At 49.9% G+C, this 22,023-nt stretch overlaps 1 protein-coding gene and 1 pseudogene across 5 annotated transcripts in view; both read left to right on the forward strand.

Annotated features, from left to right (window-relative positions):
- Positions 1-21,984, forward strand: part of GATAD2A (GATA zinc finger domain containing 2A) — a 103,372-nt gene extending 81,388 nt beyond the window's left edge. For 3 of the 5 annotated variants that reach the window (XM_029915987.1, XM_029915986.1, XM_029915989.1), the window contains 10 exons: positions 6,941-7,073; positions 7,201-7,332; positions 8,572-8,661; positions 9,253-9,384; positions 9,537-9,704; positions 11,301-11,580; positions 14,603-14,901; positions 15,550-15,624; positions 15,921-16,116; positions 18,492-21,984. In XM_029915987.1, the coding sequence (XP_029771847.1) occupies positions 6,941-7,073; positions 7,201-7,332; positions 8,572-8,661; positions 9,253-9,384; positions 9,537-9,704; positions 11,301-11,580; positions 14,603-14,901; positions 15,550-15,624; positions 15,921-16,116; positions 18,492-18,622 (1,636 nt within the window). In that variant the 3' untranslated portion in view covers positions 18,623-21,984. Of the gene's footprint in view, positions 1-6,529; positions 6,724-6,940; positions 7,074-7,200; positions 7,333-8,571; positions 8,662-9,252; positions 9,385-9,536; positions 9,705-11,300; positions 11,581-14,602; positions 14,902-15,549; positions 15,625-15,920; positions 16,117-18,491 lie in introns of those variants that run through there. The other 2 variants (XM_029915990.1, XM_029915988.1) reach the window with 2 other exon arrangements.
- LOC115275625 lies at positions 16,376-16,546 on the forward strand (annotated as a pseudogene).
- Positions 21,985-22,023: the final 39 nt, after the last annotated feature.

A 22,023-nucleotide genomic window follows, 5' to 3' on the forward strand; every position in this document is an offset into this window, starting at 1 on the left:
TCCTTGACCTTTGTCTGTAGCCCTTGGAGACTCTCCATGCCCCTAAAACTGGCCCCTATTGCTATCTCTAGTTGCAGTGAAGTCCTCTGGGCTTCTCTGGCCAGGCTGTGACTTCCAGGGTTCCTGTGTTCTTAGATGGAGCCCCAGCAGAACAGGCTAAATGCTTTCTGGCCCTCCTAACATAACAGCACAGCATTCCTCTGCTCTGGCCATGTACCTTGGGACTACCCTTCTCTGTGCTGGGGGACCTGGAGGGGGGATGGGCTTGCAGGGCCAGAGCCTGACTCTAGGAGCTCCTTTTCTTCTGAAATGTTCAGCTGTAGCTGTGGCAGGGTGTACCATAAAGGATTCCCAGAGTGATAGCTGGACCTGAAGGCTCCAGGAAGAATGATGGCTGGGTTTCAAAAATCTCATCCCTAGCTGCTCACCTCCATGGCCTCTGTGGTGAAGAAGCAAAATATGTTCTGACTTCCCAGCCCCTATAAAGCAGGCTCTGGGCTTTTCTCTTGACATCCCAGCCAACAGAGTGTCAAGTTACATGGCTGGAAGAAGTGGTAATGGATGCCAAGAAGGGAGTCCAGGGAGTTAAAGAGGGGCCAGGGCAGGCAGGAAGCAGGTGGGCTCCAGGGCCCTGGGGGTCTGGGGAGGGGGACCAGGCACCCTCAGTGCCTCCCATCCCTTGGGGCAGCCGAGTCTTTAGCTTTGGGGCACAGCTCATATCTGTGTACCACAGAGCTCCCTCTCTAATCGCATCAAGTGTTTCTTAGTGAACTGTGCCCCTTGGGAAAGGAGGGTGGGGTGTTGTGGGGTCCTAATGAGCAGCCCCATGTCCAGATGGCCATGAAAGATCCCAGAGGCATGTGCAGGGCCTGCCAGTGAAATGTTTTGAGGTGGTAGGACTAACCTGGGAACTTGTAACCGTCTTTCTCTCGCAGGATTTTTCTAGAACTGTTTCTGGAATGGGGATGCTCATTAAATTAATCATGTGGAATTGCTTTCTGGCTTTGATTCATACCACTCAATGCAGTGCTTGAAGCTGTGGTGGCTCCCAGACCCACAGATGTCCCTCTCCTCTCCTGTGGGACCCTCTGTTGACTTCCTTTCTTTTTTGAGCAGCTCTGGTTTCTTAGGCCTTTCTGGAGCTGTGCTCCCATATCCTCTCAAGTCTGCATCTCCCATGGTCTTTCTCCATGTTCAGAGAACTGCCCCCACCCCCCCAACCCCCTGCCTTTTGGGAGTGCTTTAAAGTTCAGCAGGGTGACTGCTTAGGTAAACCTTTTCTTTTCTACCCACCTTCTTTCTCCCTGCTTTGTCCCAGGGTAATTTCTAGAGTGGGTTTCCTTGTTGGGGATAGTCTGAGAGAGACTATGGAGTTATAGTGGTGTGGGCTGGTTCCCTGGGGAGGGCAGAGCAGGACTGTCAGCCCTGTTAGCCTTAATTGTTTAAGGTATTGATGTATTAGTGTAGCATTGTCTGTCATGTCTGCTTGTTGGTCCTGGTTGATCCTAGCTAGGCACTCCTTCTTGAGCTCTCCTCCTTGCAGTCCTGTGTCAGCCAGACTGGATGTCCCCCAGTGGTACTGTCACTCGTTAGGATGTTGCTGCCATCTCTGTGTGTCTGTTGACCCCCAATGCAGACAGCTAGCTTGGCATCCTCAGCACAGTCAGACCCTACTGGAGCATGCATTCTGAGGGGCTAAGTGGAAACTGCAAGGCTTTTGTGCCCTTGCCACAAAAGCTTGTAGCATTATTTCCTCTGCGTTCTTGTAGCTCAGAGAGTGAGCCTGAAAACCAGCCCAGATCCTAGGGATAGGACTGGATGGGTGTGTGAACATGGAGAGGTGTGTGTGGCCTTGTCACATACAGCACAGTGATCTTCTGTACATGGTTTTTTGTTTTGTTTTGTTCTGTTTTTACTATGGGTAGTAGGATTTGTTCTTAACATCCACCAAAGTCCTGACTCACAGGTTAGGAGTTGGACTTCCAGGGCCTATTGCTTGAAAAGACATAATGACACAGAATTCAGAAATTCTTTTAAGTGAATTTGCACATCCTTTAGCAACATGGCATCTGTGCGTGTGGAAAGAACCACCCACATCAGTCAGTCTACAGGCATCACTGGATTCCTCATAAACTCATAGACTATCCTGGAACCATGTGCTAAGGAAGAGTAAGAGGTGGGCATGCCCACCAGCTATGTTGCCTAAGCACCTACTGTGCCAGGCCCTGCACCAGCTGCTGGGACAGAGCAGTTCACAGAACAGACATATTCCTGCCCTCTCTGGGTTTGAAAATATATAAGTGTTAACCCTCAATGACCATTTGTCTGCTGTGTGCCAAGCTTGCATTCATGGCAAGCAGCCCCTTACTGTTTTAGGAAAGATTGAAACCTGAACCTCCTTGACGGTCTCATAGGGTGTCCGAGCCTCCTCGGACAAGATCTCACCTCACCAGCAACCCTGAGGGGCAACAGAGCAGGAATTCCTGTCCTGGTCCTTTTAGGAGGCACAGGGAGGGAAATGTCCAACCCTCGGCTCTTCACTTACAAGAGGTAGAACCAAGTGAAACGTGGGTGGCTTTGTGGGGGAAGTCCCCAATGTGCAGGCTTGGTTCAGGAGCCATGGTGTCATATCCAGGCTGAACCCCTCTCTCTTGCCCCTTGCTTGTTGGTTCACCCTGGGAATATCTTGGTCTTCATTGGGAGCTGAAGTGCTTGGGCCTCATGGAGACAGGCTCCAAGTGGGGCCATGGCTACTGTGCCTATGATGGCCTCCAGTCCCAGCTTGCAGTGGGGGAACCTGCCTGTCAAACAGGCAATGACATTGTCACCCTAGGAGGCTTTGGGATGGTGAGTTGACCCAGGAAAAAAGATGAAGACACTCCTTGAACTAGTTGCTGGAGTGAGGGTGAATAAGCTGGTACAGGCAGGGAAGCCTCTGCTCAGGCTTGTCCTGCCCTTCAGTGGAACCCCAGAATTCTGTCCTGGGTTCTCTGCCCCCCCCCCCCGCCCCCCGCCCCAGGATGGATAGTACTAGGCATAGCTAAGAAGGCTTCCCCAGGCATGCATGAATGGACTAGGGGAGTGCTCCCAGGGCTGGCATGTCAGAGGATAGGGCCAGCCAGGGACCCTTCTGAGGGCACATGGTTTGAAGTATGTCTTGAAATCTGAGGCGGGGCTCACAAGGGAGCCTCAGGAGTTTGGTGGAGGGACATTCCACGGAGGGACTGGTAGTGAAGGCAGCAGGAACCCACAGCACCATGTATCTGTGGGAGGGACCTGGGGTACGGGAACTGGGAGCTGGAAAAGCCAGTGGATAAGTTTGGCCTGGAAGGGGTGAATGGGCCCCAGTGGAAGAACACACTGAGGGCGGGTCAGGTGGAGGCAAGATGAGTGTTTGCAAGAGTGAATGAGGCTGGTACTATGACTGCCAAAGCTCCCTACCCAATTCTTGAACACAGTTAATAGTTACCTGCCTTTCTGCACCCAGCCGGGCCCAAAAGATGAGGAGAGTAGGGGAGGGTTCTGTTAGGGAATTGTTGTGGCTGACTATACCTGTCTCCTCAGGCGGGCAGTGAGGAGGAGTTTGCTGTCCTGAGGCCTTGTCATGCCTATAGTCCTCCCCAGCTTCCCTAGTGTGTGCAGGAATCTTGGGGATCTTGTGACATGTAGGCTTTGATGGAGCAGGTCTTTGGAGTAACAAGATGCTACATTTCTTTGAGCTCTGGTGAAGCTGTCCCTGCTGTTCAGTGAGCCTAGGCTAGTGGTGGTCGATTTCTTGGGCCATGCTTGCCCTTCCACCTCCCGGTTTGAGGGTCTGTTCCTCATGGTGGATCCTGAGGATAAAACTGCCTTTTATCCAGGGATTTATCCCCATTGCTTGGTATAGCACCTGCTTTCTTAGGTGGGTTTACAAGTGGCTGAATGAATGAGTGTGGATGAAGTGTCCCCTTTCCCACACATCAGGCATGCCTGTTCAGTGAACAACAAAGGTCAGAGCTGCCAAGGACGGCTTCTGTGTTCTCTTGATGAGACTGCTTCCCCTGGCATAGGCTAAGGGGGACACTAAATATTAACCTTGCACTGACTGCTGGTTGGTGAACAGCTGGGATGGTAGCCTGGTGCTGAGGACATGGGATCTGTTTTGAGTTAAGATTATAATCCTTGCCTTCCCTCTAGGAAACTTGATGGAAGATTCAAACAGGCAACAGAACTTTTGTGTTTGTTTAGCCAGGGCTGACATATAGGGGAGGAGGTTGTGAGACCCTTTTTTTGCTAATAATAGCCTGGTCTCCTTCCAGGGATTTTCACAGGTCACATAAAATCCCTTTTGATCATACTATTTTATTTTTTTATTTTTCTAACATCTTTTTATTTTTGAGAGACTGAGAGACAACGCATGAGTAGGGGAGGGGCAGAGAGAGAGGGAGATACAGAATCTGAAGCAGGCTCCAGACTCTGAGCTGTCAGCACAGAGGCCGATGTGGGGCTCAAATCCACGAACCGTGAGATCATGACCTGAGCCAAAGTCAGACGCTTAACCAACTGAGCCACCCAGGCACCCCTGATCATACTATTTTAAATAAGGACTCCCAAGATGGGCAAGATGGGCTTATTGGATTTACCCTGAAATCATGTAACTTCCAAATAAACTTGGTACTCAGGCTGCTACCATGGACTGAAACAGTAGTGCAGTATACCTGGCCATGATGTGTTCCCCCTGGCAATGTTGGGCTAGATTTCCTCTGCTTTTGTTCTTCTCCCTAAATATTTTTGTGATTTAAAACATTTTTTTTTTTAAAGAATGCCCATAGTAATTTTCAGCCTATGTCAAAGGGGTGTTCTTTTTCCGGAATTAAAAGCACTCTCTGAGAAAGTACTGAGACTTTTTAAGCATCTTTACTTTAAAAATTGAGTTCAGCAAAGTTTTTCATATTGGAAACTAGAGGGACTGGTGGCCTCTTTGTGTTTGGAAGAGATGACCTTGGTTCCCTGTAATACACCAACAGCTCCTTGTGGGCTGGCGCCACATAGGAAGTGCTTGCAGCTGGGCAGCCCCAGGGTGAGCTGGGTTGCCTCCATTTTCTGACAGCACCTGAACCCTACCTCACTTCTCAAAATGAAGGCTGCGTGTCACGAACCGGTTAGTACTGGCTGTTGCCATGGTTTTCATGTTGGAAGGCACAGTTAAAAGGGTCACATGACCAAGGAGGGAAATGCCTTTGTCACATGACTTTTTGGTGGATGATTAGCATACAGGAAGTTCAGTCCCTGCTGGCTGCTGGGATGCTGACTGATCATTGATGGGGGTGGAGTGACGTCATCTCTTGGATGAGTTATTGATTAGACTCAGGCCAAGATGAGACCTGGGAGTGCTGTGGTCAAGAATGGCCATCTCAGGGAGCTCCAGCCTCCAGATGGTCTCAGTCCCTCACCCTGCCCTCTTCCCTCAGGCAAATTTGAGTTTTATTAGATCTCTCACCTTCAGAAAACTGCATGCCCCCTATAAGATGATAAAAAAGTGGTTACCATGATCTCAGTGCACTCTTGCTCAGGAAGAAGTGCCTGCAGTCTGCAACTCTAAACATGGTTCTGCCTGGGCTGCTGCTCTGTCTACATGCAGCCACCTGGGAGCCCACTTGAGCTGGGATCAGTGGCCACAGCTCCTATGCTGGGGCCTTGCACTGCCCCTCAGTATCTGTGTGTACATCCAGAGAACCTGAAATTGGAGCCCCGAGGTCACCTTGAAAGTTGATCTTGGGCAAAGTGAGGAGTCTACGAACACATAGACGAGCACTGGTTCCCAGATTGCATTGGTCTTTGATTTGGCAAGGCCCAGTGTGATGTTCTGAGTTATTTTATAAACAGCCAGCCAATCTCGGGATTTGAGAATGTGGGTTGATCACCCCAGTGAGGAGACTGTATACCTTGAAATAGCACCTTTTAGTCTACTCCCTTGATCTCTTGTAAGAGTTCAGTCAACAGCTACACTGGTTAAATCTGATCAGGATTAGGAGTATAGAGGTGTAGTCACCATGTGCCTCATTAGGAGGAAGAGAGGCAGAGCTCTGGGGTGGGACAGAGGCCCAGAGGTAGACATGAACCCTCAGGATTTTGGTCCTCTGTGCCTGTCCATCCCTAAAGACAGAGCTCATTCCAAGAATGAAAAAGGTAATTCATTGGGCTATTAAAGTACTAATTCTCCATCTATAACTCTGTCCCTCCATTGGAGTCTAGTAGGAGGAGTGGGACAGCTTAGAGCTCTTCGTCCCAGTTAAGTTCATCAGCTTATTCTTTGGATCACAGTGCCACCTAGTGGGTGTGTTTGGTCTTCAGCTGGTTTTCCCGCTGATGAAAGGAAGGCTCAGATCTCTTTCAGCATAAGTGGAGGCCAGGTCTTAAGGGAAAGTTCACATTTGCCAAAATGGAGATGCTTGGTGGGAGGCAAAGCACTGTCTCTGGGACCTTGTGTGTGGACTTTGTGACATAGTAGAGGCTTAGACACTGTCATACCAACACACAGGTGCCCCAACAGTAGGCCCCAGGATCAAGGGCTGAGCATTTTTATCCAACACTGAACCACACAGTAGAGAAGGAAGTTGTGATGTTTTCCAAAACGGCCATAACACCTTTGAACACACCAGCTTGTTTTCAGTCATGGGTACACAGAGGTGGGCACCAAGAATGATCCTGGCTGGGCCTAGCTCTGGGCTTGTGTCCCTTACGGTGAGTGCAATGAGAGAAGTCAATTTGGGTATGCAGTAAGGAAGATACCCAAGAAGAGGCTGGGGAGAGTGAGTGGGGGCAGTCATGCTCTCCACCTCCTTGCTCTGACTATGACTAAATCTGGGCATCTGTGGTGTGTTTGTGCCGGGCTCTGGGGAACGGTGTCTGGCAGTGTCCAGGCAATCTGGCAACAACTTGCTATCTCTGCTCTCCACAGTGACATGAAGTCTGAGATGAGAGCCCCCTCTCCCGATGTGATCGTGCTCTCCGACAATGAACAGCCCATGAGCCCAAGGGTGAATGGACTGACGAAGGAGGCCTTGAAGGAGACCAGTACTGAGGCCCTCATGGTGAGCTTTGTCGCTGTTTTGGGGGATGCCCTGTCTGACAACACCCTAAAATGGAGCTGGTGACAGTGGGGCTTGTGCTCCCTGGCTGTGGCCCTCCACCTCAACCCTTTTTCTTTTGCCCTTACAGAAAAGCAGCCCTGAAGAACGAGAAAGGATGATAAAGCAACTGAAAGAAGAGTTAAGATTAGAAGAAGCAAAACTTGTTTTATTAAAAAAGTTGCGACAGAGTCAAATACAAAAGGAAACTACCACCCAGAAGGTGTGTGTGTATCTGTTCTGTCTTCAAGGCCAGCAGGAGCCATTAAGAACAGGAGGTGGAAATTCACAGTCATTACCTTGGCCCACCTCAGTACCAGGAATTGGAGTGGCTGGTCATGGGTGACCAAGTTTCCTCAGGGGTGTGAGGGTCAAGATCTGAAGTCTCAAGTTTGAATTTTAGATTTAGTGAAAAGGATGTCAGAGTAAAAGGATATTACGGTGCATTTAGGTCTAGAATATTCTCAATATGAATATGTAAAACTTACTTCTTATAGATTATAAGCCTTAAGAAAGCAGAACAAGACATTTCTGGATTGAGAACTGTCACAAACCTATTTACAGAGAGGCCTCTTGCCCTGTGGATGGCCATGCTGGCCATCAGTGGCTACCACGGTTTTATATAGACAGGTTGCCTAATGCTGCAGGGGCATACCAAGTGCTGCTCAGGCTCCAGAGTCTCTGTCCGGGGGCTTATGCTCTTTGTCTCCCCTGGTGTTGGGCTCCTTGTGCTGCTGCTTAATGCGACTTACTATGTAGGTCAAGGTCAAGTTTGTTTTATTGAGTTTTTTAAGCTACCCTTCTATTTAATTTAACCACTATCTTAGTAAGCTAGAAGTTAAGTGTGTCCTGGGTAGTATGACCTGACAGAGTATGTGGAACACATGTCCTCTTAAGGGAACAGGACAGGAGGATACTCGTTGGTCTGACTTAAGGCTTTGCTTGAGCTCCCACTTGCCTATAGTCAATTAGTGGACATGACCTGGCATCTATTAATCTCCTAGTGGACAGAGCCCTGCCTGTTACTTGTTGCCTTGCCAGCTGTTTAAGACTCCGTGAAGTGAACCAAGTCTGTCACTGTCCCTTCTCTAGTGGATTATGTTACTTTAAGAAGTGCCTGGACTCTAGTTTTTCCCTAAGGTTGGGATTAATCTCTCCAGACATGGGGTCCTTTACTCAGTTACCACCACCAGCCCTCATGTTCCCTGGTAGGCAGAACCTGCTCCTGAACCACAAAATGATGCCAAGCATTCCCAGGAGTGAGGGGTGCTGTAACATCTCTCCCCTGCCCATTTTAGTCATGTCAGTTCCTGCTACAGACATAAGTAGACTGGAAGCAGAATCTTTGAGAGCCTTATACTTTTGGAAGAAGAAGAAAACCAATTCTCCTCTGTCTGGATTATATGTGAGGGGAGCAGCACTGACAGTCCCCTCATCTTTCACATGTCCTGCTCTCTTGCAGCCCACAGGCTCTGCTGGGAGTGCCGTGACCACCCCTCCCCCGCTTGTGCGGGGCACCCAGAACATTCCTTCTGGCAAGCCATCCCTTCAGGTCAGTGTCCCCTCTGTACTCCTGGACAGTCTGATCCAGTTCCTTTGAAAGGCTGCCCATTCCTTCTGATTAGATTTGAGTGAGGCCCAAACTTAGGCCACTGTTGACATCATGAATAAATCATGCAAAAGCTAGGAGGGCTCCTAGCAAACTGGAAGAGAACCAAGATTTAGGCAGACCAGGTTCCTTTCATTTTGACATTCCCAAAGGTGGTTATGGAACCCAGCAGGATAAGAAGGGCAGAGCTCCTACTCCCAGACATGAGACCAAGGTCTGGACAGGGGTCCACTTTCCCTCAAACAGGCCTGAACCCCCAGCTTAGGCCAGCAGGCAAGTGACACCCAGCCTGGGTTGGCTGGACACCTGCTGTGTGTGAAAATATGCTACCTTGTTGGTGCAGTTTACTTCTGAGTGAGCCCAGTCTGTATAGCTATTGTCAGAGTCCATGTTCCTTGTTTTTTTGTGTGTGCCTAGAATAAATAAGCATTTTAGTACCCCCCCCTTTAAAAAAAGTGTGTACTTTTACAAAACAGCAAACCTGTTTATTTAAAAAAAAATCACGTAAAACCTGGGGTTTGGTGCTGTTGACAGACCTCTTCGACAAGAATGCCTGGCAGTGTCATCCCACCACCCCTGGTCCGAGGCGGGCAGCAGGTGTCCTCCAAGCTGGGGCCACAGGCGAGCTCACAGGTCGTCATGCCCCCACTCGTCAGGGGGGCTCAGGTGAGCAGGGCTTTCTCTTTGGATGTACGAGTATCCAGGCAACTTCAAACAGCCAGCCACCTCAACAAGAACCCTTCCTGCTCATCAGGTTGGGGGCTCTTCCCTCCCTCTGTCATTTCTCTTACCATCTTATCTTCTGTCCCACCCCACAGCAAATCCACAACATCAGACAACATTCCAGCACGGGGCCGCCACCACTCCTTCTGGCCCCTCGGGCCTCTGTGCCCAGTGTGCAAATTCAGGGACAGAGGATCATCCAGCAGGGCCTCATTCGTGTCGCCAATGTCCCCAACACCAGTCTGCTTGTCAACATCCCACAGGTGAGGGCTGTGCTGAATCAGGGTGGGGCATGTGCCCTGCAGACACAACACATCAAGGGCCCATAGTCCTGGGGCACAGTCTTGTCTCCGGAGTGGTATGGTGTGGCCTGCCCACTCAGAGCCAGGCAAGGCTTTGTATGTCCCATGGAGGTTTGGACTTGAGCTGTCACAGTATGAAAGTCAGGGGAAGGAGTCCTGTGTTCAGAACTGTGGTCTAGCAGAGGTAGATAGCTATTGAGAGGGGAAGAGGTGCAGAGCTGAGGGGTGGGGTGAAGCTTCAAGTTGCATGTGGGACCCAGCATGTTTTGGGGGATGGATGAGGCCAGGTGAAGAATTTGATAGGCCTGGAGGTGACTGTGGGGCACCAGAGCCTTCCCCACCCTCCTCCCTATTGGTGTGAGCACATGCGGGGAGCATGTCTGCAAATGTCCTCACAGCACCAGCACATCTATTCTTAGACACGAGTCCCTTCACCTCTTGTACAGAACCTCTGAGATGGGGTGAGTCTTCGCCACCCAGCAGAGCTAAGATGGAACCAGGGTGGGTGGGCAGGCTGGAAGCAAGAGTTTTATTGACAGATGAAATTACTGGGTCTACAGCAGCTTTTGCTGATGGATGTGTTAGCTTCTCTTCCCCCTGTGGCTTGGCGCATCTTTGTCTGCCTCCCTCAGATAAGAGCCCAGCCAACAGGGCTCTGGGCAACATCCCTGCCTTCTCTAAAGTCAGGTCAGGCCAGTGTGCTGTGATGACTGGCTTCCTCTTTGTTGGGAGGCTTGCTCAACTTTGTGAGGGTGGTGGTTCTGGGATAGGGTGGTTCCTGGGTTCCCTGAGTCCTGTGATGTGTTGTGTGCAAGTTGTCAAGTATGTGTATTTTCTTGGGGGTGGTGTATGCTGCTTTCCTTAGATTTCCAGAAGGGCACTGGTGTGGTCAACTTAAAGTTTTGGGGAAAGCACTTGACAAGGTTGACGGCTGGGTGAACTAGAGCAAGGAGAAAATGGAGCATTGGGCACTGGGGTCCAGATGAAGGCAAGAAAGTAGTGCAGATGCACCAAAGATCAAGAGGGAAAGGGGGCATGGGTTGGTCCAGAAGCTCTCCTTTCCGGGAACCTCAAAAAGGACACACATGAGCTGAGCCTCCAGATAAGCACACACAAAGATGCTCATGAAGGCAATGCCACCAGTGTTGTAGTGATTTCTACCGCCTTACCCCCGCAGCGAAGGAGATGATCTAGCCCTGTGCTGGGAGAAGGGCTGCTCCACCATAGTGACGGGACAGTGGCTGTGTTGCCTGAGCGGGGGTGCCCACTGCCCTAGTCATGGTTTTGGTTTCATGGGTGTCCTCATGTTGCAAAACACAGCAAATTACAGGTTTTAAATGTGTGTAGTTTATTAGATATCAACTAAACCTCACGTATGTTTACAGGATTGGTCATCTCATAGGGTGATGAGTTTAATGCTGCTTTACCTGTTGCTTGCTGATGTCAGGCAGCTCAGAGTTATCGTCTTAAAGACTCATAGGTGCAAGTAATAATGCCATCCTGGGCTGTGGGGTCAGGCACCCCTAGCACACTGACCAGGTTATTATCTCCCAAAAGCCTTCCCCAGCATCGCTGAAAGGGACAACAGTCACTTCTGCTCAGGCCAACTCCACCCCCACCAGCGTGGCCTCTGTGGTCACCTCTGCGGATTCTCCAGCCAGTCGTCAGGCGGCCGCAAAGCTCGCACTGCGCAAACAGCTAGAGAAGACGCTGCTTGAAATCCCCCCTCCCAAGCCCCCTGCCCCAGAGATGAACTTCCTGCCCAGTGCTGCCAATAACGAATTCATCTACCTGGTCGGCCTGGAGGAAGTAGTGCAGAACCTGCTGGAGACACAAGGTGAGTCGGCTTTGGGGCCATTTTCATCTCTTGCCACTGAAGTTTCTCTTACGTAGGTTGTTTTCAATGCACAGCACATGTTAGAATGCCTGCTGTGTACCAAGAGCTATTCAGGGTGGGGTATCTTATGGGTGACTTTTTTTCATCAGTTCTGCTTGCTGTGAGGCTTAGATAACTTTTTTGCTTGTTTTAGTTCTTGCATTTTTAAAACTACTTATTTTTGATGTATACTTGTCATACAATGTTATGTTAGTTTCAGGTTACACTATAGTGATTTAACAGTTCTATGCATTAATCAGTGTTCACCACAATAAATGTAGTCACCGTATGTCACCTTAGATAACTTCTTTAACACATCACAGTCACCTTCTCTTGTTGAGGCTGCCTCTGAGAGCCAGTCCCTGAGGAAGCCTGAGGCCCTGAATGCATGGTCCAAGGGGGGGGCGGTGGGGATCATCCCCCAACAGCTCTGTGACGTTGGGGCAAGCAGAAGAGGGTGAGGAGGAACATCTGCAGGAAGCTGACAGGCTATGCTTCCAGACAAGGCTCTCAGGCTAGAACTTTCCAGAGCCTTGAGTGCTCTGAGCCCCCAGGGTGGGAGAGGGACACATATGCCTGGGCCAGATTCCTTTAAACATCCTCCTTGGAAACAAAGGCAGCTTTGTTTAGAAAACACCACTTGCATGTTAGGAGGTTTTAGGGATAAAGGGCATATTAGAGTATAGTGATCAAAAGTAACACTGGAAATGAGGTGGGAAACCAGGTGTTGGCCCTTGGGAGACCTCCACAAGACGTTGATGTGAAGATGTTCTTGCTCTGAGATCGATTTGTGGTGACTTTATTTGAGCAGCCAGCCTGAATCCTCTCCCTATGCGATCTCCGCAAATGCTCAGAGCTAAGGAGGAGTGGAGTCATAACCAGTCCAGGACAAGGGAGGGCTCAGTAGTTTTTAGACTGCGTACCTTGAAGTGTTCCTTAGTACATGCCAACTGCTCCCAGGGCACAGATGTGGGGGCAACAGTAATGGGGCCTGTACAGAGGAAATGCACCTTCTGCCTGCTTGCTTAACTCTCCTGCAGAGAGGGAGGGAGGCAGATGTGTATAACAGGGCGCTGTGACCCCTGCAGTGCCTGCTTGCTGTTGGAGTGTTGGAGGGAGTATTCTCTTCTCCCTCTTTAGTCAGCATATCACAGAATTTCCTCTTCAAGTGTTGTAGCCAGTGCCTCTGAGAGGCAGAGCCCTCCATATGTAGGCAGGGCCAGACCCTAGGCAGAGAACACCAAGCTGGCCACCTCAGATTTACTCATAGCCTCCTTACTGTACCCCACCCATCTACCCAACTCCATTGCTCTTAAAACAGCGCCAACCACAGGGCTAAGGATTGACCATGAGTCAGGTTGAGAGTAGGCAGCCACAAAGGCCCATCATTGGCTTCTGTAAAATGGGGTTGGTGGCCTCCACTCGTCAGGGGGCCCCAGAGCCAGGCCCAGCAGGGAAAGGTATGAGCTCTCACATGGCTTGGGTGTGTCTGGATCCCTTTGATGTCTTCATGAAGGAGTGTTATTGGTAAAAGAGCTACCTGGAGGCCAGTGCAGGACAGGTGAATAGGAGGCCCAAGTCAGAGCACAATGCCTGTCCATCTGCAACCATCTGCCCTGGGCATCTGCTCTCCCAGATCAGCCTTTTTCTACCTGTTCTCTCATCAGGAGTCAGTATCCCTCTCATATTGCCCAAAACTGGTCCTAACGTGGGAAGAAGCTCTGATCCCTATTTGAGGTGTCTCCAGAGCCTCAGGCTGGTTGACTTTGTGCAGCCTCATACTGGTATCTCCACTCTGGTGCTGTTCAGGCCCACCACAGCTGCCTAAGAAAAGGTACCATGTCCTCCAGGGTTGGGTATTTGGAAGGTGATGTACTCTTTTCACCAGAGCATGTTAGCCCCAGGTGAGGGCCTGGGGCTGGGGGCGTGAAGTAGACCCTGGGTGGCTGGATTGGTGACATTTCATCTGCTCTGTAGGGTGAGGGGCTGCCCCAGTCTGATCCTGCACAGCCCCTCAGCATTTGGGGCAGCTTGGGCAGGCCAGGGGTCTTGCTGCAGCATGGTCTCTGATGTGAAAAGGAAGTTAAGCCCTTGAGTACTAGACATAAAAAAGATAGTTACAAAATGCAAAAAGTACCCCTTCACTTGATGACAAAAATAATTTTGATACCATGCCCGAGCATGCACTTTACCTGGCTTTCCCCACTCACCCTTCCTATGGCCAACTAAGCAGGTACCACGTTCCCATCTTAGAAAAGGAGGCCGAGGACCCAGAGCAGTTGTGTGCTCTTAGCTGGGCAGCAGGTATGAGTCCTGGCCGTGTGGCTGACTGGCGTGTGACACTGCAAGTCACTTCATCTCTTCAACCTCAGTTTTTCCTCAGAAGAACTTTGAGTGGAGTAGTGTGCCCTGTTAGGTTATTGTGAGAATCGAACATGTTTGTATATGCACAAGATGCTGGATAGGACACTTGTCAACATTATTACTTGCTGGATGATGAGTCCTTATATGCCTTGTCCATCAGTGAGGTGGGACCTGGAGGGGGTTACCATCTCCTCTTCACTGTGATGATGTTCTCACACATCATCTCACACACAGGATTGGAAACCTCCATCCCTGAAATCTAATGTTGCACTCAGGGTGTGAAAGGCAATTGGGAGAAGCCAATCTGAGAGCACGGATGTTCTTGAGAGTTGGTACCCAATGTACCTAATCCATGGCATTTTCCAAAGCTTCTCATCTTCCTTTCTATTGGCAAACCTTCCCCAAGTCTGGCCTAGTGTCCACACATAGTAAGCACCCAGTATGTGTGTGCCAAACAGGCATTGTCAGCTTGGGATTTGGGTTCCTGATGCCAGCTGGGCCATACAGCCCAGGGCACTGCTCCAGATCTGTCATGTGTCCTTATCCTGCCCTGGGATGGTAGGGACTCTAACTCTGGCATTCTGTTCCTCTGACATGAGCCCACTGTCTCTCCCTGCAGCAGGCAGGATGTCAGCCACTGTTGTTCTGTCCCGGGAGCCCTACATGTGTGCACAGTGCAAGACGGACTTCACATGCCGCTGGCGGGAGGAGAAGGGTGGTGCCATTATGTGCGAGAACTGCATGGCTTCCAACCAGAAGAAGGCGCTCAAGGTAGAGCACACGAGCCGACTGAAGGCTGCCTTTGTGAAGGCGCTGCAGCAGGAGCAGGAGATCGAGCAGCGCCTTCTGCAGCAGGGTGCCGCCCCCGCACAGGCCAAGACTGAGCCTGCCGCTGCCCCACACCCCGCACTAAAGCAGGTGAGAGTCCCTGAGGCCTGGGAACATGGGCGGGGCGGCCTTGCCTTTTAGGAGTGGGGCCTTGTTCCCTTGGCTGGGAGTTGTTTCTAGCAAGCAAGATGTTCCAACGTTCTGTCTCTCACTGGGCAGTCATCTGCCTAGTTGTTAACTGTGTGTCTAAATTGAATTTAATGGTGGCCTTTGGTGGTGAAAATACTAATTTGCAGTTTCTTTAGATTTTGTAGCTTTCACTTGCAGTGTTCCGGCTGACAAGTACTTCTTGTCTAAAAGGATTTTTCTGAAAGCCACATTGAGATGCAAAAGGGGCATTTGGAAGAAATGTTCTAGCTAAATTAAGGAGAGAAGCAAGTTTGAAATCAAGTGGTTTTTTTTTTTTTTTTCCAATGCTTTGCTTTCCCACCCCCTATAAACCCAAAGCACCCCGCTGGCAATTTTTTGTTTCCTTGGAAGTCCTTTGTAATTCACTAATAAACACATCTTCTCAAGATCCCAATGTAGTGGGTGGCTGTGCTGCCCCCCGGGAAACAGCCTGTCCCATGGGGACTGGGCCTCATGTGGCCACAGCTGCTGCCCTTTGGTCACTCTAGGTCACCCTAGGCCTGCCTGTGGATGGTGCTGACCTCGATTTCAACCCCCCCATTTGTGTAGGTCATAAAACCCCGGCGTAAGTTGGCGTTCCGCTCAGGAGAGGCCCGCGACTGGAGTAACGGGGCTGTGCTACAGGTCAGAACTGCGGTGCCGGGAGCCCCTGCACCGCGCCACCAACCAGCCCTCACGCCCCAGACTGTGACCACGTCAGTCGCCGACTGTCACGCTGCTTGCGTCTGTCTGTCTGTTTCTCTTTCACTCCCTCCTTCCCCTCCCCCCTGGTGTAACTTACCTGGTCTCCTGATTTTGGACTTTAGGGACCCTGTGTGGGTGGGAAGAGGTCTGCCAGAGCACGGAGAGGCCGCGCTGAGCGTCTCGCCCTCTGTCATCCCCTTCCCCATTTGAGCCATCATACCTTCTCTTCACTATAGGCCTCCAGCCAGCTGTCCCGGGGCTCAGCCGCAACACCCCGAGGTGTCCTGCACACATTCAGCCAGTCACCCAAACTGCAGAATGCAGCCTCGGCCACAGCCCTTGTCAGCAGGACCGGCAGACATTCCGAAAGAGCTGTGAGCACCGGCAAGGGCAATTCCACTACCAACTGGAAGAAGGCACCCCTGAGTACAGGTGGGAGGCCCCTACTGGGCTCAAAGTGGGGACCTTATCATGGTGAGGTCCGCAGGGGCACCTGGGTGACTCGGTTAGGCATCCAACTCTTGATCTCGGCTCAGGTCATAATCTCACAGTTCGTGAGTTCCAGCCCTGCTTCAGGTTCCATGCTGGCATTGTAGAGCTTGCTTGGGATCCTCTATCTCCCCCTGTCTCTACTCCTCCCCAGTTTATGTTCTCCTCTCTCTCAAAATAAACTTAAAAAAGAAAAAAGAGAATCGCTTCTCGGCCTTTTGGCTAAGATCAAGTGTAGTATCTGTTCTTATCAGTTTAAAAAAGAAAAAAGACATATACACATACAAGGTGAACAGAAATGGTACAAAGAGACCTGAGACCCCAGACCTGTTCCCTGAGAGCACCTGCTTCTGGCTCTTCAGCTTAACTCTCTTAAATAAGATGCCTGAACAGCACGTAGCCCTCGGTCGATAACTAATTGCCCTTGTCGTTTGCTTGCCCTATACCCACTCTTAACTCTGACCCAAAACGCGGAGTAGACCCAGTTGAGGTAGTGTGTGTCTTACAAACACATACCATGCAGTGGACACCTGTCCCACAGATACTTATCTTGCCAACTCTGGGCGCCACGCCCCCACCCCACCCCCACCTTACCACCATGGAGAATGCCTGTTTTTGCTGTTATGTTGTACTTTTCTTGTCCAACCAGGCAGTGTTCTTCATTCCCTGCTGTGTGGGGCGCTCTTCCCACCCTCTGGCTTGGACAGGTCAGGTGGTACAAAGTTGGAAACTAGAGTGAGAACATGGTGGGGCACCTGAGTGGGCTCAGTCTGTTAAGTGTTGACTTTGACTCAGGGTCACGATCTCAGGGTTCATGGGTTTGATCCCCGCATCAGGCTCCGTGCTGACAGCTCAGAGCCTGGAGGCCTCTTTCGGATTCTGTATCTCCCTCTCTCTCTCTGCCCCTCCCCTGCTCATGTTCTTTCTGTCTCTAAAATAAATTAAAAATAAAAAAAGAGAGAGAGAGAAGGAGAGAGAACATGGGTAGGAGGCGTGGGGGTAACCCCTGGGGTGGGGGCTAAGATTCTAACCACACTACGGTGGGCATAGAGGACTCTGAGGAGACCACATTTGAGAAACAACTCCAGGGAGGGGGGATACACTCAGGTGAGCACAGCCCCCATTGTCCCTGGGTCATCCCCTCTACCACTTACCCTATTTTTTTTTAATGTGCTGTCATTGAGGTGACAGTTAAATATTTATTTTCATCAAAAACCGGAAAATAAAAGGCACAGAGGGTGAGAGAGGGAGATAGGTGAGCCCTTTGACTGTGGGAGCAAGTACCCCTCTCCCCACGTGAGCTGCATCCCTGTCAAAGGAGGAGGCACCTCATGAGATCTGTCTCCCAAGGCAGAGCTGGGGAAGCCAGGCTGTCTGCAAACAAAACACAGGAGTCTGATGTGCATGCAGCTGACCATAGAGTTAGAAATATGGCCAAATATCAGAGACTTCCACAGGGTGAAGCTCAGGACAAGGAGGACATTGGTCTGATTGCTGAAGAATCTAACTATTCTGGAGAGCAGAGAGCATGTGTAAACATAAAGCAGGTAAAGGTAGGCTTGTACATCGTCTTTAAGATACAACTAAGAACTCCTAGCTATTTGGAAATTCCTTTTGTGGGAAATTTCCAAAGTATATGAAATCAGTGGGAAAAGTCCAATGCAGGTGTTTGCATGTATGTACACAGCGGTAGGAGCTATGTAAAAACTGCATATTTAAGGTAATGTTTGAAAGGGAATATGAAGGAATAAATAGTTGCTGTGTTCAACAGTAGGACTAAAGGTAAATGTGTCATACCTTTAAAAAGCAGCATTTCCCAAAAGAGTTCTACCAGCCTCCCTAGTAACCCTCGGTTTCTGGGCAGGACTCAGTCAGGTTTCTCTTGAGAATGTAGAGGTTTCCCAATTGCATTTGACCCCAAAACACTTGTTCCACAAAATACATTAACCTCCACCAAAAGCACTCTTGGGGTAACACAGTGATGGGATGGAACAGGGAAGTCTTTACCCCCGGGCCAGCCAAAAACCTATGTGTGTTGGAAGATTGGAAGTCTTTTCTTCATTTTCCAGTTGTAAAAGAGATGCTTGTTCATTGTGGAAATTTTGAGAATACAAAACAAATATAATGGTATTTCTACCCCAGGAGAATAAATGCTATACTTAGGGGCTTTCCCCCCATTCTGCCTCTTCACTGGTGTGCCACTTTTGTGTAACTGAGTGCCTGACAGAGGTATCATGCTCTTTTCACCATTCTGTGTTCCCTTTAATGTCATGAGAGTATTCCTGTACCATTAAAACTGTCACTCTGTTCTTTTGTAGGCGGGGCCCTTGCGTTTGTCAGCCCAAGCTTAGCAGTGCACAAGACCTCCTCAGCTGTGGACCGCCAGCGGGAGTACCTCCTGGACATGATCCCGCCACGCTCCATCCCCCAGTCAGCCACGTGGAAATAGTGCGATCCAGGCCCAGTGGAGAAAAGGCTCCCTCCTCCCTTCCACCTGGCCCTGCCACCCTCCACTCGGGAAGACATCATGCTCCCCGAGAGAATGAGTGAGCGAGCGCCGGCCATGCTGCAGAAGCAAGGGCTCCATTCTTGGCTGCAAAGTCAAGCTGAGGAGCTGCTTCACAGGTGGACGAGGAATATCACTGGGGGACCTTTCCCTTGGGCTTTTTTCCTTTCTTTGCCTTTAGTTTGCCCAACACCAGCAGAAAAGTGGACCTCGGGGGCTGGTTCTGCTTCCGGCCCTTCCTTTCAGCCCCCCTCTACCGCCCCCCCGCCCCCCAAGCCCGGCAGGGTGCACGGACGGCTCACCCTGGACACTGTGACATGCTCGGCTAGACCAGCGCCCGGGGCTTCTGAAGTCGAGCAGAGCGTTCTGTTTTGTTTTTGCTTCTCCCCGTCTTAGCCTCCCAGTCCTTGACTGCCTTCCTTCATGGCAATCTCTAGGTTGACCGATTTTTTTTTAATCACCTCATGATGATGGAGTTTAAAGTAAACCGTGCAGACCCAGGGGTCCCTGCCGAGCACGGCCCCCACACCCCAGAGGGCGGGCCACTGACTGCCCAGCTCTCAGTCTAGCGGAAGGCCTCTGCTGCTGCTCATCCCGAAGACCCTGGACCTCCCACACTTAGCAGAAGAACAAACTGCAACCCAGACCCAGCCAGAGAGCCTGGAATCCCAGAAGCCACGCACAGGCAGTGGAGAAGGGAGGAGAGAATTGTCAGCAACATCTGGAGCCTGAGTGGGAGATTGGAGGGGCGGGCTATTGTGTTGTTTTGTTGTGCTTTTATTAAATTTTTCTTTCCCCACTTATTTTGATGGACAACATCCTAAGCTACCCTAGCCTATGCACCCGTCAGGTGTGTCTGGTGGGGAGCTGCCCCTGCCCCTCCAAGACTTCAGGGTTTCCATTTGGGTCTAGTTTAGAACCTTTCCTTAAAGCCGGGCCTGGCTGCCAGGGTTCATCTTCAGACTTTTTTTTTTTTTTAACCCTCTTTTGAGTCTACAGAAATGTCTTACAAAGGATCAGGTCTGCTCTTAGTTTCATTTTGGTTTCTCCCACTCTTAAAAAATTGGTTCCGTGAGGATAGGCAGAAGCCGTCATGAGTGTGCTGTGCACGGGGCTGTCTCCGTGCAGGTGCAAGGGTGTCCTGTGTGCATGCACACATGTGTGTCGATGTGGAGATGGGGTACACTGCTCCCCACTTCAGCCCCAGCCCCAGTTTTCCTATCCATGCAGTTAGGGACTTAATTTAAAATCCTTATTTTGTAGGGCCACCGCCTTCAAAACACACTGCTACAACATTCTAATAAAGGCTCATTTAACCCCCTCTCTCATGTTGTGTGAATATCCATGTTTAGCAACATTTTGACCTGCAGTAGAAGACCTAGTTTTGCAACATTCTGATTTTTTTGTTGTGTAAAACCCTATATTATTGCTCATTGATTTTTGTTTTGAGTGCGTAACTTAGATGGGCTGAAGGAGGGGGAGGGTGGGGAAGGGTGGCTTTCATTTCAAGATCTAGGGATTTGGGTGAAAGGAGGGAAATCGACATGGGGGGGCAGGTGTTTTTACACCAAAAAATCAAGAGTATGCAAGCATTTCTATTCCTCACATTTTTCTGTGTGCCTGGCAAATAAATAATTGTCTTTTTCTACCCTGAGCTGTTAGCCCTCTCTGTTCAATGACATGGGCCAGATTTTCCAAATCCTTCAAGAAGGAGCACCTGGGCTGGCCACTTTATCATGGGCAAACAGACCTCAGTTCTATGCAGTAACTCGGGATCAGGCATCCAGGCAAGAGTCACCTCTGCACTGGAGGGGTGTGCCAGGATTGTCACACCCCAGCTGGAGTTGAATGGGTCTGTGATTCAAGAGCCTGAGTTGAGCTGTGCTGCACAGGTTGGCTCTCAACCCCAGCCCATTAGAACCTCGCTCATCACTGTGCTCAGGAACCACCTTTGCTCACCTTGCCTGGCTGGGCTTTTACCAGCCTCTGAGCTATTAAGTGGGCCTCATGAATTCAGTACAAATCCGACCGCCATTGGTGGAGGATGGGGCTACAGGCCCTGGCTCTGCCACCTCCAGCCCAGTGTCCCTGGGAATAATCCCATCAAGGGCCACTTACTGTGACAGGTAACTTTTTTTTTAAAGGGGACAAGAATGTGAGATGCCTTAATCTTTTGTTCATTTCTACTGTATCAAAAGTCCTACTCTCCCCCACTTTTTTTTTTTAAGTTTCTCCCTTTGGGTATAACTTCTCTGATAAGACCCAAGTAAGTAGTTCTTTGATGAGGCTTATGATGTTACAGGAAAGGCATATTAAATCTCTGTATGTGGGGTTTGGACACAGGATATTAATGTTAAGGGTGTTCTCCCATCAGCAAAGCCCATCTCAAAATTGGCCACAGTGCTGGGGTTCTGGTCTCCCCTTGACCCCTCAGGCCTCAGGACTGAGAGAACTTGGTTCCTAGGAGCAGTGAGAATTTGGGAGCCTTCAGTTCCAAATGATAAAGGTCCAGAGTTATCTGTGACATGAACTCCCTCCCAGTGGCAACTGGAAACTGTTCAAGATGCTAGCCACTCTGGAAGGGTGAAGTTGCATATTTGAAATTGGCCATAGATACATGTGGGTCCACCTAGCACCACCCATTGCTCTGGCCGTCCTGCCCATGTCATGGGGCCCTGGTCCTCCAGTGTCGCAGCTGTGATGTTGGGACCCACACCTTTGACAAGGCCAACAGTTCCCTTCCTTCCAGGGGTAGCCTCTGGTCCTGTCTGTACCCTAGGGTTGGCCCCAGTGCAGAGGGAGTAAAAGGCAACGGAGTTCAGCCCTGCTGTGTTATGGCTCCTGTGTCTACATGTCATTTTCCTGTGGACAGAAAGACATGGGGAGGAATTTTCTATATAATTTAAGTATTCTCATCACAGGGGTGTAGATCATGAAAAAGACAATTGTTGCTTCTCCACCATAGGGTTTTTATTTGATGCCGAGCTATGCTGCACATGATGGTTGCCTAAAGAACTTGGACTGAGCTTTTTTTTTTTTTTTTAAAGGACAGCTGAAGTTTTCTAATACTTAACAATGAAAGTGTAATAGTTACACTAGTGCAGGGTATTTGGAAGCTGGGGGTTTGGGGAGTGGGTGGAGAGATTGTCACTTGTATTTATTGTGACTCTAAATCTTTGATAATGTAAAAAGTTGACCACCAAACCAGAATAGAAGTTCCAATGAACAGAGGCTGGAATCAATGGCTATACATTGTGTCATGAGGAAGTCTTAGAATCTGAAGGAAAATAAAGAAATGGACAATGTGTTGGCTGTATTTTTCTTTTGTCCCCTCGGTCCTGGTT

The sequence above is a fragment of the Suricata suricatta genome, chromosome 12, assembly GCF_006229205.1.
Source record: "Suricata suricatta isolate VVHF042 chromosome 12, meerkat_22Aug2017_6uvM2_HiC, whole genome shotgun sequence".
NCBI classification, from domain to species: Eukaryota; Metazoa; Chordata; class Mammalia; order Carnivora; family Herpestidae; genus Suricata; species Suricata suricatta.